General features: G+C 47.5%; 1 protein-coding gene across 3 annotated transcripts in view; it reads right to left on the bottom strand.

The window, feature by feature from the left end:
* Positions 1–10,924, bottom strand: part of MEMO1 (mediator of cell motility 1) — a 54,819-nt gene extending 43,895 nt beyond the window's left edge. The window contains exons 1-2 of one of the 3 annotated variants that reach the window (XM_050950445.1): positions 10,612–10,694; positions 6,447–6,848 (exon numbers count right to left, since the gene is read on the bottom strand). In XM_050950445.1, coding sequence (XP_050806402.1) covers positions 6,447–6,642 — 196 coding nt within the window. In that variant the 5' untranslated portion in view covers positions 6,643–6,848; positions 10,612–10,694. Of the gene's footprint in view, positions 1–6,446; positions 6,849–10,611 lie in introns of those variants that run through there. The other 2 variants (XM_050950447.1, XM_050950446.1) reach the window with 2 other exon arrangements.
* Positions 10,925–14,513: the final 3,589 nt, after the last annotated feature.

Below are 14,513 nucleotides of genomic sequence, written 5' to 3'. Positions count from 1 at the left end.
GTTAAAATACACCTCTACCCCAATATAATGCGGTACTTGAGAGACAAAAAATCTCACTGTGTTATAGGTGAGACCGCGTTATAGCAACTTGCTTTCCCCCACCCGTTCCTTGTTCCCTGACCGCCCCCTCCAGAGACCTCGTCCCTAATCACTCCAGGATCCCACCCCCTACCTAATCTCCCTGTCCCCTGACTGCTCTGATCCCTATCCACCCCACCCCGACAGGCACCCACCAGCAGTGGCGGGAAGCAGAGCAGCCTGGCCCCAGTACACTCCACTCCACTCCACCAGCTCCTAGCCACGGCACTCCGCTTCCCACCATCAGTGAGTGCGGGGAGGTTGGGGAAAGGATGCCCCCCCACACTCACCTGCAGTGGGAAGCAGAGGGACGTGTCCCCAGCCCGTTCCGCTTTCCTTGCCCCAGCCCCAGCCATGTCACTGTGGGGCAGCTGGGGAAAGGTCCTGCACTCACCTGCGGCGGGAAGCGGAGCACCGCGGCTGGGAGGTAGCAGAGTGGAGTGGGCTGGGGCCACGTTGCTCTGCTTCCCGCTGCCAGTGAGTGCGGAGGGCATCCTTTTCCCAACCTCCTCACACTTACTGGCAGCGGGAAGCAGAGCGACACGGCCCCAGTCCACTCTACTCTGCTACCTCCCAGTCACAGTGCACCACTTCCTGCTGCAGGTGAGTGCGGGGAAGTTGGGGAAAGGACGTCCTCTGCACTCACCTGTGGCAGGAAGCAGAGTGCTGCGCCTGGGAGCTGGCGGAGTAGAGTGAGTTGGGACCAGGCTGCTTCGCTTTCACCGCTGCTGGTGAGTGCAGGGGGATCCCTTCCCTCAAGCCCCCTCCCCTTAGCGACACGGCTGGGGATGGGGCGAAGGAAGCACAGTGGGCTGCTCCCGGCCCCCCACTAATCCCCTGGGCCACTCTGGGATTGCAGGGGCCCCAAAAGTGCCCTTCCACAGCTCCTACCCCCCAGACCCGGGGGGGGCAGGGAGCCCCTGACCACCCCCGAGACCCTCTGCCCCTTATTGAAACCTTCAGCCCCAGCCTGGACCAGCACCCTTAACACGCTGCTCTGCATGTCAGAGCTTTACCATGTTGTATGCGAACCCACATTATACCGGATCACGTTATATTGGGGTAGAGGTGTATATGTTTGCTGTTAAAGAAAAAAATCCAGAATACTTAACATTGTTGGTTTTGTTAAATAAAATAATTTAAAATGTTTGTCTGGTGATGTTCTCCTCCTAATACAGCATGGCAAGAAAATCCTCCAAATATTAATGATTAACCTGTTGAATTAGAGATAGTTCACCTCACAATGACTTCATAAATAACTGCTTCAATTACCTTTGGTAAATGAAATAACCAAACAACATTCATTTTCTGATATAGCTGTAAAACTAATCTGAAACGTTTTCAAAATAAATCACTGTTTAAAAATGTATAGTGTGTACCTTCTAAAAATGAAAACTACATCTCTCTCTGAGTTGTGAAGAATCTTAAGGTTATAACAACCAACAAGAATGCACTTTTATGTAGAAAACCATGATTAAATCGAGTCTTCCTGACTAGTGATTTAAATCAATTTGACTTAAATCAAATCCATCCTGGCCCCACTTACTAAAGACTCATATAGACACATCCACAGTGGAGCTACAGCAACCAGGGGAAGGTGCTTTTATTTCTAGGGGCATATCCCAGGATTCTTAGCATCTCACTAACTGAGTCACTTTAGGACATTTTATGGTGCATTGTGGGCCAACTTGTCTGTCTTTTGAGCTCCTGTGCAGAGGCATCCTTAGCCTGCCAACAGATCAAAGTAAAAGCACTTCTGGCTGTGCATACTCTGTCCCTTCCAATACCGGAAAGGCATGGTTGCAACACAGCAGGTTATTTCTGCTTTTGGCTGCTCTGTTAATGCAGCAGGATGCAAACAGAAGATATGAGACATAGCACAGGGCATTATGGCAGCAACCTGCAACCCTAAGAAGATCATGCATGCTGGGTGCATGGCACAGGAGACAGATAATGCCAGTTGTGATTGTTGTGGATTCCTCTTAGGTTGACCAGTGGTCTGATGCAGGACCACAAGCACAGAGTGGCAAGACTACATAATTATGTGTTTCTGGGATGAACAGGAGTCGCTCTAGAACTTTTGCTCAAGAAAGGCCACCTTCACAAAAAGCAGCAAAGAATCCTGTGGCACCTTATAGACTAACAGACGTTTTGGAGCATGAGCTTTCGTGGGTGAATACCCACTTCGTCGGATGCATCCAATGAAATGGGTATTCACCCGCAAAAGCTCATGCTCCAAAAACGTCTGTTAGTCTATAAGGTGCCACAGGACTCTCTGCGGCTTTTACAGATCCAGACTAACAGGGCCACCCCTCTGATACTTGACACCTTCACAAAGCCATGTAAAGAGTCGCCTGACCTTCAAATGAGGGAGGCCATACCAGTCCAGAAGTGAGTGGTTATTACGGTCTTCTGGAAGCTTACTACCCCAGACTGCTACAGGTCTGTGGCTAATAGGGTGACCAGATGTCCCAGTATTTAACCCTTTGTCCCATGTCCCAATCAACGTACAATTGGGACACCATTTGTCCCGATATTCAGGTAAGGAGGCAAGCAAGAGGGAGGCGCTGACTCCATGGGTGCTCCAGGGCTGGAGCACCCATGGGGAAAAATTGCAGCCAAGCTTCCCCCTTCTCGCCTCTTTCTTCCCTCCCACCCCCCCAGCGTGCTGCATCCCCACCCCTCCTCCCACTCCCAGTGCTTCCTACCGCCTAATAGCTGTTTGTTGGCACTTATCACTTTCTGGGAGGGAGGGGGGAGGAGCAGGGACACGGCCTATTCAGAGGAGGAGGTGGAGAAGGGGGAAGAGACTTAGGGGAAAGAGGGTGGAATGGGGGCAGAACAAGGGCAGGAAGAGACTGGGGAGTGAGCACCCACCTGGCAGAGGGAAAGTCGGTGCCGTAGCGGTGAGTGGGGGAGGGGGTGAAGAGGCGAGCAAGCAGAGGGTGAGGAGGCAAGCGGTGGGTGGGGGGGACTGAGGAGGGATGCAGCAAGCCAGCAGCAGGCCAGGGGATGAAAAAGGGCATAGTGGGGGGGGGGGGGAACTTGAGGCAGAGTGGGGGCAGAGCCTGGGAGGAGCAGGGATGGGCTGTGAGTGGGGCTGACAGCATACTAATAATGTGTCTTGGTATTTTAGTGTTTTGATCTGGTCACCGTAGGGGCTAACCAGTTTTGCCTTGGCAAGTCAACTGTTGGGGTAGAGGCAGTGGATGTGTCTGAGGCCATGGGACGGGTGACCATCACCAGTAGTGCCGTGGTTTCCCCTGCCCACCCCCCTGCTCCCTGACATCTCCCTTTTTCTTTACAACTCCACCATGTGGAGCCTTCACACCAGGCCCTGATGGTGGACAGCTAAGTTCTGCACCTTGGGGTGCTAAATAGGTGCATACCTTCCTGCCTGAGTCCCCCCTGCCCCTTTAAGGGTAAATGAAAGAATGGAACCAAACGCACAAGTTTCTGGTCCACACAATCACCAATTTCTCCTTTGCAGACTCGGTCAGGTCACAGGCAACATGAGTTCCTGGGCTATTATTTACCCAGAGCTCAGAGCAGACATCTGTTCCCTTCCACTGCTTGCCCCATTCTGAGCTGCTCTGCTTCCCCTTTTAAGCTCCACCTCTAGCTGGTGCAGAGTCTGTGGGTGCTACTGGTAGGATGACCAGATAGCAAGCGTGAAAAATTGAGACAGGGGATGCGGGGGGTAATAGGTACCTATACAAGAAAAAGCCCCAAAAAAATCAAGACTGTCCCTATAAAATTGGGACATCTGGTCACTTTAGTTACCGGGTTCCAGAACTGCTCCTTAACCCCTTGTTCTCCAATGTGGTGTTTGCACACCCAGTACAGGCCATTATTGTTGTGGTTTACCCAAAGTGAATAATGCTAATGTTCTTGAACTAATAGCTCTTGAAACGTGAGATATTACTGGCATGCATGTACACGGTTGCCCACCACAAGGAGCACAACCAGAAAGTATATTACTTGCACATTATGCAGATCTTGATCAATCACACAGGCCTGTTCATGAACACCAACATGGGCTACACCAGCAAGATGTAGAACACCGAGGAATTCATGAGCTCTGGCATACCTGTTTGGCCCAAAAGAGACCTTATTCCACCCAAATAACATGGTTAACAGTGGGCACAGAAACCCCCTTGATATTTTAGAGGACCTGTCTACCCTCTGCTTCCCTGGCTCATGAAGTCATATGCTGATGTCAGAGTACTGGGCAGAAGAAGGTTTAACTGAGCAGTGGTAGGATGGAGTCAAAACGTGCATTTGGCCAACTGAAGGCAAGATGGCATAAACTGTAAGTCTGTTTGAATGCCAGCATGCCCAATGCCGCTCATATTATTAGGGGTGTGTTGGGCACTACATAATATTTGTGAGGACAAGAGAGCTCTTACTGGGGACATGCTCAAGAGACTGCTGCTTTGAAGGCCCAGTAAAGGCAACCAGAAAGAATACCTCTGATGACTAGGGATGGGTCCAGGAGAAGTAAGGGATGCTTTGCGTGCAACATCCTTGCACTGCTGGGGGAGATGCACGGGAAATGTGATGTCATGTAGTGTTTAGTACACTTACCAATTTATCAATTTGTTACTGCTTTTATGTAATTTTGAGCAACCTATTAAACCTTTGGATAGAAGTTCCAGCCTCTTCCTTGTTTCCCCAAGCATTCACACACCAATAGTGAAAAAATACTTTATTATGCAGTAGTACAAATATACTTTAAGAACCATACAGGCAGCCCAGCTGGCAACAAGTGCGTAAATTGTCACAATCAATGCCATCTCACTGAAAATGAAACTGCACATCAGTGTACCTGGTCTCCTTGTCCCACAAGGCATGAGGGTTAAATGAATGGAAGTTGCTCACACACATTTCCATTCCAGGAGTACATGGAATGACTAACAACCAACACCAACCCCAAAGTTGTCCATCAGCTGCAGGACATGGTAGCACAGAGGAGTGTTCACTGATACTGTTGTCTGAGCAACTGACTCCCTCGATGGCAGCAAGCTGAAAAACAGCTCCTGCAGCTGCTGTCAGTCCTGTTCCCCCATCCTTTGATCATGCTCAAGATAGTCCATGACCAGTTTCTCTCCTCCTTCCTGTTCTGCCCTAGCTGTTCCTTCTGAAACTCAAAGTGCACACCTAAATTGCATCCAAAGTCATTAGCCATTTCTTGCACCAGGTCCTCCTTTTTCCTTTTCCCCTAGAGTCCTTTCCCCAAGAAGCCTGGGCCCAGCAGAGGTGAAAGGTCCTAACAAGACAATGAAAGAGTATTATATTTTTGACCACGGAAAGAAAGAAAAAGTATCTGTTTCACATTCTGCATAAAAGAAAGGCCACAAGTAAATACTTCTTTACTTGGTATGACTTTACTTCAGCCAAAACATACTTAAATGATTAGAAGCAGTTGTATCCCAGGCTACTAGTCCACATATGCAATTTAAGTCTTTTATATTATTAAAATATTTTTAAGATTGTAGGGGGCAAAAGGGGTAGTAAGGCCTACATGACCAGGGGCCTGTTACTAGTGATAGTCCTAACATTATTTCACAATGCAACAATGTTGGGTGATGTTGATCTACTGGGGATCCCAGACTGGAAGAGGATCAGCTTTATATATGCCAAGTCGTTATTTAACTGCCTGGTACCTGATCAGCATATCAGCGACTGGACAAGGCTAGTAAGCTACAGGGATAGGTATAGCAAGTTTACCCTGCCGAGGAATTTCACTGACAAAATCATTAAGCATTATCAGCTAGGTGTGAGAGTGTGGGGGGGGGGGAAGGAAATGGGATTCCGCAAACATAAACAAGATACTGAACTAGGAGGATGCACAGCCTTGCTACAGATAGTTCTCCCACCCCACCCCAATCCATCTCCCCTGGCCTGGACAACATGTCACAAACCAAGGAGGCCAAATACCTCCTTCACCAAGGGACATTTCCACTTAATACAGCCAGTGAGGCAATGCTTTAGTGCTAATCCCAGTATAACAGTTATAAACAGAGCGCAGAGTACCCATATTATATATGCATTCATTCCTGTTAAACCTGTAATCCCAATGTTGAATAAGTGTGTTATCAACAACTAGTTAAATCTTAGTTAGAATAAATCACAAGTTGCATGTTTAAATTCCATCCCATTCCCATCCCGGAATCCATCCTCGATCACACATGGATGGAGTAGGAAGAGGGAAAAAGCATAGCTTCCACTCTCAAGTGAAGCTAATGCCACCTCATAGCATGCAATATCCTCTGTAATAATATTTGCACTGGTCAAAAGTCAGCAAACCCCACCCCACACTTACACCACCACCCACAATGATGATAAAGGTGATAGCTGTCTCTTACCTGACTGTGTCTCCACCTCTGACTCTGTTTCCTCGACATTCCATTCCTTGGGTAGATCCTTGAACAGGTCCACGTAATCCAGCATAAGGACATCCTCCAGTAACTCTGGCCATGCGGTCTGCTCCAGATCTTCTGCCATGACGGTCTCCTCCACCCCCAGTCTAAATATCAGACCATTCCACTTCAAAAAGCCCATCAAGCCTGGCACTGGGCTCTGTACTCACAACAGCATTGAATATCTGGTCAAACACCTCATAGTAGGGGCAGGTAAATGAGGAATTGAAGGCATTCAATTGGTGTCCTTCGCCTTGCAGTAGGTATCATTGAGGTTTTTAATTCTCTCCCAACACTGAGTTGTCCTCCAAATGATCCCTCTTCTCCCCCAGTCTCTTTGAAATATTCCTGCAAAGATGCAAATTTCAACTGCATCTCCCAAAACTGTGTTTCTCTTACTGTACTCACACCAGAGAACAACCAGAACCTTGATGTGATCCTCCAGCCAGCTAGCAGCACCCTGAGACAGCATCTTACCATGCTGTTCAAATGAGCTGAACTTTGCAGAAATAGAGCATGCCGAATGAAGGGTTAAATGCTAACCAAGTGTACATAAACCAGCAGGTGACTTCTGGTGTGAAGGAGGTGAGTAGGAAGAGAGTAGGTAAGAGGACCAGAAAAATATAGGCCCTGCAGAACTGTGGGAATGCACTGGAGGACTATCATAACCCAATCTTCAGTTGTATCCTCACTACAAAGTAGGCAGGTTAGATCCCACATTAAAGTGAAACCTGGACTTTCATCTATACCTCCTGTCAGACAAGCACGCCCAGATTCAAAGAACATTCAAACCTGGATTAAAGCTTTGCACATGTGTGGACAATGGGGGGGAGGGCTAAAATCCAGTCAAGCTATCAAACAATGGCTCTTTCCCTTCAAATGTCTTATTTCTTAAAAACCTAACTAAAAGAAATAAAGTAACAATAAGGTTCCATCCACACAACATATTTTGACCACAATTTCGTGCCTAGTTAGAATATGGTCCAGTCTGAATTCAAATGTCAGCTTTTCCACCTTCACATGTGCGTCTGTGTCTTCACATCTAGTGCTCTGCTTATTTTTTTCCTTGAGAAAAGTCTCTGGCCAGCTATCCCATACTGTCTTCACAGTCAATACCCAGAACACATGCATACAAAAGCACGTAGGGCAATGCACTTTTAAGTTGTCCTACTGCAGAGAACTGGGTGAAGCACAACTGAACAAAACTAGTTACACAGGCTTGTTGAGGTGTACCATCTGCCCAAACAGTGTGTGCTGAACCAATACAGAGAGAGAGTCATGTGTCAGCTTCGGCATTTCTTAGCTGACTGGGTAACTAAACTCTAACTGTGTTGTGTGCAGATAATAAATATGTTTAGCTCCAGCCATGCAGTTGCAGCATGGCCAGGTTTAAATATAAGGGGGGAGGGGGATTTTTTAAATCACTTTCCTAATTACGTTAATAAATTGATGTGTCATGTGAGAAGATAATTTAGTAACCTAATTAAATAAATGCAATCTGGGTAAGTTAATGTTACCATGAAAGACAATTTTTGAATGTCCTCACTTGTGCTGAAATATGTAACCTCATATTCAAATACATTTATTATTTGAGGTGTCTATACAGACTAGTTAGTTAAGCATTAGAATTTTATTTTTTAGATTTAATTGAAATTTGATCTTAAGTCTTTTCCTGGAGTGGATCAAATCTACAATTTTTCCAACTGAAAGACTGCTACTACACTGAACTAGATGGACAATTCCAGGAAATAAAACTCAAGTTACAAAATATCCCCACTAAAGTGAAGCAACTCATTTCATTTCATCTCTGTCTCTCCCTCTTCTTATGTTTTCCTGTCTTTCCTCCTAGATCATCCGAGACCTCAACATTTCAAAAAGCATGTGACAAAACTTATTCTTAAATTTGGATGTGTTACCAGGCCATCAGTACAACTTCCTTTGTCCAGCTCAACCTTCACCACCTTCCTTCACAATCACCTGTTTCTTGCCACCACATACAGTATTTTCCTGAAGCACCAGCAGACAGCTTGAAACTGATCAGATCACTATCTATCACTTTACTGCTATCACTGAAAGGGAGAAGCCATGTGCAATCGCCAATGACAGACTCCTTCATTGCTTCTTGGATTACAGGAGAAGACATTGCCAGTGTCTCTCTAACCCCACCAACTCTACAGAGTGCGCCCAACACCTGCATCTTCTACTTCCCCAAAGGGCCAGCAGAAAGAATAGGAAAAACACACAGAGATCAGATCAGTTTCATTTTACTTTTATTCACAATGCCATCAGAAATGGGCTAGGTGAAAAAGCAACAGCAGTACAAATGCTGTCCCCCCTGGGTAAGATTTTATTTTTTAAAATGCAGGAAAAACTGCTATGATACCTGCTTGTCCCACAAGATCTTTGATTCTAGCCAATATGACACCTACATAATTAAATTCACTATGGAGGTTGGAGAGCAGAAATAATAGTATTGCTTTTACAATATTAAATGCCATAAAAATATTTTAGTTTGGATTATTGCATCAACATAAAAATAAAAGCTAGCTAGTCTATAGTATCTGACAGTGAGTTCCCACATTATCAATCTCAATAGTGATTTTCAGTAAGATGAGAGGATGGAAGAAGAGAAACCGTAATGGAATTGAAGCCACAAGTTATTTAAAAAAAACAAACACACAACTGTTTTTGGTCCACTTACATTAAGAGTTTTCATCTCAGCTTTGAGAATTAAGCAGCTGACATAATGCGTGTAAAATTACTTAACTTTATGAGGCAAGACCACATACATATACCCATCCACTTATGCTCTCCACTTCGTAAGGAGTTTCACATGCAAGAGACACAAAGGCATAACCAACCTATATAAGCCAGTTTTAATATACATTATGATAACATGTCTGATTATATATGCCATTACAAAGTAAAATCCCAGTTAGTGTTTTGCAGGCCAAAAAACACTAATGCTTGGCTCTTTGAAATGAACTACTCCACAGACTATTTTAAGATAATACAATGCAATCACCACACAGTATAAAGGGAGGTGGAAGAGAGAGACCCTATTAAATCATCAGTCCATCTAAACAAGTACAGGACTGGTCATCAATATAGTCTTCTATTCCTTCTGTTCTACTTAGGTTCACACATCTGATGCATTCTGAGCATCTTAGGTATATGTTTATTAGGGTTACACCTTATCTACATTTCAATGGGGGCTTTAATCATCACATGTTCTACTATATCTCAAGATTAGAAAGTTATTTCAGGAACCTGCCTTATAATCTGGTTATTCCATAATTGTCCACTACAGTTTTCACACCTATAAAATACCCAGCATCGTCCAACACCATCGGAGGTATTATACTATCTCAGACCACTCGTTTGATCCTGATATAGCAATTCCGACGTTTCTATCATCAATTTACATTTCTCTCTCCTAGTCATACCACATTCTGCTGCCCGCCTCGATGCTTTGGGTACGGCGGTGCCTGGGACACGGGCAGCTCGGGTCAGCCAGTTAGCGGCACAATGAGCCCTTCTAGTCCTCTTTTACTAGCCAGTTTGCTCTGCAGACACACTCGGGGATTCGCTGCACGGTTTTACATGGGCTGCACGTGCCGCCCGCGGGCTTCGGAGCGTGTGCCTGGGAGAGAACTGTCTTTCCTAGCGTGTGAACGGCGCCCTCCCCGCCGCTGCTCCCAGTATCAGCATGGGAGGCGGGGCCTTGAGCTCCCACTCCGGGGAGGGAAGCAGGAGCCCTGCCGGCGGCGCCTACCTGCCCCTCCGGAGTGAAAGCGCTGACTCAGCTTCCGGCTCCAGCCGGGCCCCCAGACCCAACGTGGGGTTGGGAAAAGGCCGCGGAGCCCGACACCCGCCAGCGCTGCAGCTACCGGGACCACACCACACACTGCAGCCGGGGCCGATCAGGCCCCTCGGAGCGTCCGCTCGGCAGCTGCCGCTGCCCCGGCCCCGCGGCGGTGACACCCTGCGGTGACACCCTGCAGCGACCCCCCGCCCCCCCGCGAAGGGCACCACTAGGGCGGCCCCTAAACCTCCTGCCCTCCCCGGCCTCCCCCCGGTGGCCGGGGCTGCGCCCGGCCGGCCCCGCTACCTGAGGCTGTGTACCAGCTGCCGGCGTGGCTGGCCTCCCGGCAGAGCACTCGGTTGGACATCTTGGTGCCTGAGCCGCCTATGGTGTTCGGGGGGAGGGGGCAGGAGACGGGCCCGGCCGCGGCGGCAGCGCTAATCCCCCTCCTCCCCCGGCAGAGCCCGAGCCCCCGAGAGGGGGGGGGGCGGCGCTGCCGGAGGCGCCGCGGACCCGGGCGGCTCGGGGAGAAGCGCTGCGAGAGGCAGGAAAAGGCGGCTCGGCCGCAGACACGAACCCGGGCGGGGGAGGGGAGCCGGCCTGGGACAAAGCCCGAAGCAACCGCCGGCTACTCCGCGCTATCGGGTGAGGGGAGACGAAGAGGAGGCCGCGGCAGCCGGGTTTGGCCCTCTTCGACTCCCGTGGAATGCGGATTGCACAGAAGCGGGCAAAGCGGCTCTCTATTGGGTGACGAAAGCAAAAGCCCGGCCGCCATTGGACGCCCTTGCTCTCGCTTTTCTTCCCCCGCCCCACAGGACGGACAGCGGCCTGTGATTGGACAGCGCCGCTAGAGTGGAGCGGAACGATGGAGGACGGGGGTGTAAAGAACCACAGGCAGAGAACCAGCGTGGATTGGTCAGCAAGGTTGCCGTGGCGATGGCTTCTGGCCTCGCTGATTGGAGAGTTGGTGTCTCTGTGGTGGCAGGGCAGAAGAGGGCAGGGTCGTACGGGGAGGCTGGGCGGACCCCTAGGGAGCGAGGCTCGGGCTGGACAGCGGAGGTCCCGGGCTAAGCCAGTGGGGGCCTAGAGCCGGCTGCCTGGGCTTCGCCGGGCCCTGCCTTACTCAGCCGAGCCCCAGTGCGGGCCACGGCGAGAGCCGGCAACGCTCCCGCTGGCCCCGCTTTCAGTCGGGCTGGCTGCCCGCACACCACGCTTCAGCCGCGGGGGCCCAGCGGGCTCGGGCCTGCTGTGGCACTAGCTGAGGTCCAGTTAGGGGACCCTGTATCAGTCCCCCTTATTCTGTGATACCTGTGTTGGCCCTGCACAGCGAATGGAAGTAAAGGGTAATAAACAAAACCATTTTTGTCATTTAAGGCAGCAAATTAATCTGATTTTCTTTGGTAAGAGGGTGTCATTGAGTAAAAAGATGCCATTTTTATATAGTCATTTTTCAGACTAGAGCCACACTTTGAGAAGTAGAAACTTTGGGCCATTTTCTGATCTCAGCCACACTAATGTAAATTACAGTTACTCCATCATCATGAGTGTATTTACTCCAGATTTACACCCAAGTAATTTATAAAAAACTGGCAGTAGGCAACATGATTCTAAATTCTTTTTTCCCGTTTACACTGGCAGTTGAAACAGATTTTAGCTACAACTAAGTTTAACCTATACGTTAGCACGGTTCTTAAACTCTTGCAGGTCTTATGTAGATAGAGTCTTATGTGTCATACTATGGAGGGAAACTAAATTTCTTTTGAGGGTAAAGAATGGCTTTCCTGTGTGAGGTACCTCAGTCTCACCCTCTCCATAGCCACAAGAAAGTGATTTAGCCTCCAGCATCTCTCCTCTCTCTTCACCACATCCAATCCATCAAAAATAGGTAAGGAGGCGTATGAACAAGGTTTCCATACCAAGTTACATCATTACGTGTAAGCGTAACTAAAGACAGGAAACAGAGTTCACTTATCATAAACAGATAGTTAAGGGTTAATGTCTCTTTTACCTGTGAAGGGTTAAGAAGCTCAGTAAACCTGGCTGACACCTGACCAGAGGACCAATAGGGGGATAAGATACTTTCAAATCTTGGTGGAGGGAAGTCTTTGTTTGTGCTCTTTGTTTTGTTCGTTTTTCGCTCTCTGGACTGAGAGGGACGGGACATCAATCCAGGCTCTCCAAATCTTTCTGAATCAGTCTCTCATGTTTCAAACTTGTAAGTAATTAGCCAGGCAAGGCGTGTTAGTCTTATCTTTGTTTTCTCAACTTGTAAATGTTTCTTTTTGCTGGAAGGATTTTACCTCTGTTTGCTGTAACTTGGAACCTAAGGCTGGGGCCGGGGCCTCTGGTCTATAGGAATCTGATTACCCTGTAAAGCATTTTCCATCCTGATTTTACAGAGAAAATTTTTACCTTTCTTTCTTTAATTAAAAGCTTTCTTTTTAAGAACCTGATTGATTTTTCCTTGTTTTAAGATCCGAGGGGATTGAATCTGGACTCACCAGGGATTGGTAGGGGGAAAGGAATGGGGATAGCTAATTTCTCCTTGTTTTAAGATCCAAGGGGATTGGATCTGGACTCACCAGGGATTGGTGGGGGGAAAGGAGAGGGATGGTTAATTTCTCCTTGTTTTAAGATCCAAGGGGTTTGGATCTGTCTTCACCAGGGAATCGGTGAAGTCCCTCAAGGCCACCCAGGGGGAAACAGAGAGTGCCCCAGACACTGAAATTCTGGGTAGTGGCAGGGTTACCAGATCTAAGCTAGTAATTAAGCTTAGAAGTGTCCATGCCGGTCCCCCACATCTGTACCCTAAAGTTCAGAGTGAGGAAAGAAACCTTGACATCACTATTCTCCTAATGGCACCATAATAACCATGTGGTCTCTGTTACAGATGTATCCAGCTTTATTTACTAATTAAGCACCAACTGTACTTTTGGCACTTTACAACAAAGACATGTTCCGGGCCTCAACAATCTTAGACTCCACCGACCCATAGTGAGATGCTATGAGTTGGAATTCACAAATAATTTTGCTGTGGCCATTTGTGAACGCCTTACAAAGGAAGAACAGGAGTACTTGTGGCACCTTAGAGACTAACAAATTTTTTTCAGCATGAGCTTTTGTGAGCTCACTTCTTCGGATGCATAGAATGGAACACACAGACAGGAGATATTTATTCATACAGAGAACATGAAAAGGTGGAAGTATGCATACTAACAGGAAGAGTCTAATCAATTGAGATGAGCTATCATCAGCAGGAGAAAAAAAACTTTTGAAGTGATAATTAAGATGACCCATAGAAGGTGTGAGGAGAACTTAACATAGGGAAATAGATTCAATTAGTGTAATGACCCAACCATTCCCAGTCTTTGTTTAAGCCTGAGTTAATTGTATCTAATTTGCATATTAATTCAAGTTCAGCAGTCTCTCTTTGGAGTCTGTCTTTGAAGTTTTTTTGTTACAAAATTGCCACCTTCAAGTCTGTCACTGAGTGGTTAGAGAGATTGAAGTATTCTCCCACTGGTTTTTGAATGTTATGATTCCTGATGTCAGATTTGTGTCCATTTATTCTTTTGCGTAGAGACTGTACGGTTTGTCCAATGTACATTGCAGAGGGGCATTGCTGGCACATGATGGCATATATCACGTTGGTAGATATGCAGGTGAACGAGCCCCTGATGGCGTGTCTGATGTGATTAGATCCTATGATGGTGTCACTTGAATAGATATGTGGACAGAGCTGGCATGGGGCTTTGTTACAAGGATAGGTTCCTGGGTTAGTGTTTATGTTGTATGGTGTGTGGTTGCTGGTGAGTATTTGCTTCAGGTTGGGAGGCTGTCTGTAAGCGAGGACTGGCCTGTCTCCCAAGATCTGTGAGAGTGAGGGATCATCTTTAAGGATAGGTTGTAGATCTTTGATGATGCACTGGAGAGGTTTTAGTTGGGGGCTGTAGGTGATGGCTAGTGGCGTTCTGTTATTTTCTTTGTTGGGCCTGTCCTGTAGTAGGTGACTTCTGGGTACTCTTCTGGCTCTGTCAATCTGTTTTTTCACTTCACCAGGTGGGTATTGTAGTTTTAAGAATGCTTGATAGAGATCTTGTAGGTGTTTATCTCTGTCTCAGGGATTGGAGCAAATACGGTTGTTTGTATCTTAGAGCTTGGCTGTAGACAATGGATCATGTGGTGTGTCCTGGATGGAAGCTGGAGGC

Source organism: Gopherus flavomarginatus, chromosome 4 (genome assembly GCF_025201925.1).
Source record: "Gopherus flavomarginatus isolate rGopFla2 chromosome 4, rGopFla2.mat.asm, whole genome shotgun sequence".
Classification (NCBI taxonomy): Eukaryota; Metazoa; Chordata; order Testudines; family Testudinidae; genus Gopherus; species Gopherus flavomarginatus.
The sequence above is the reverse complement of the archived record's forward strand: the minus strand, read 5'-3'. Positions and strand labels throughout refer to the sequence as shown.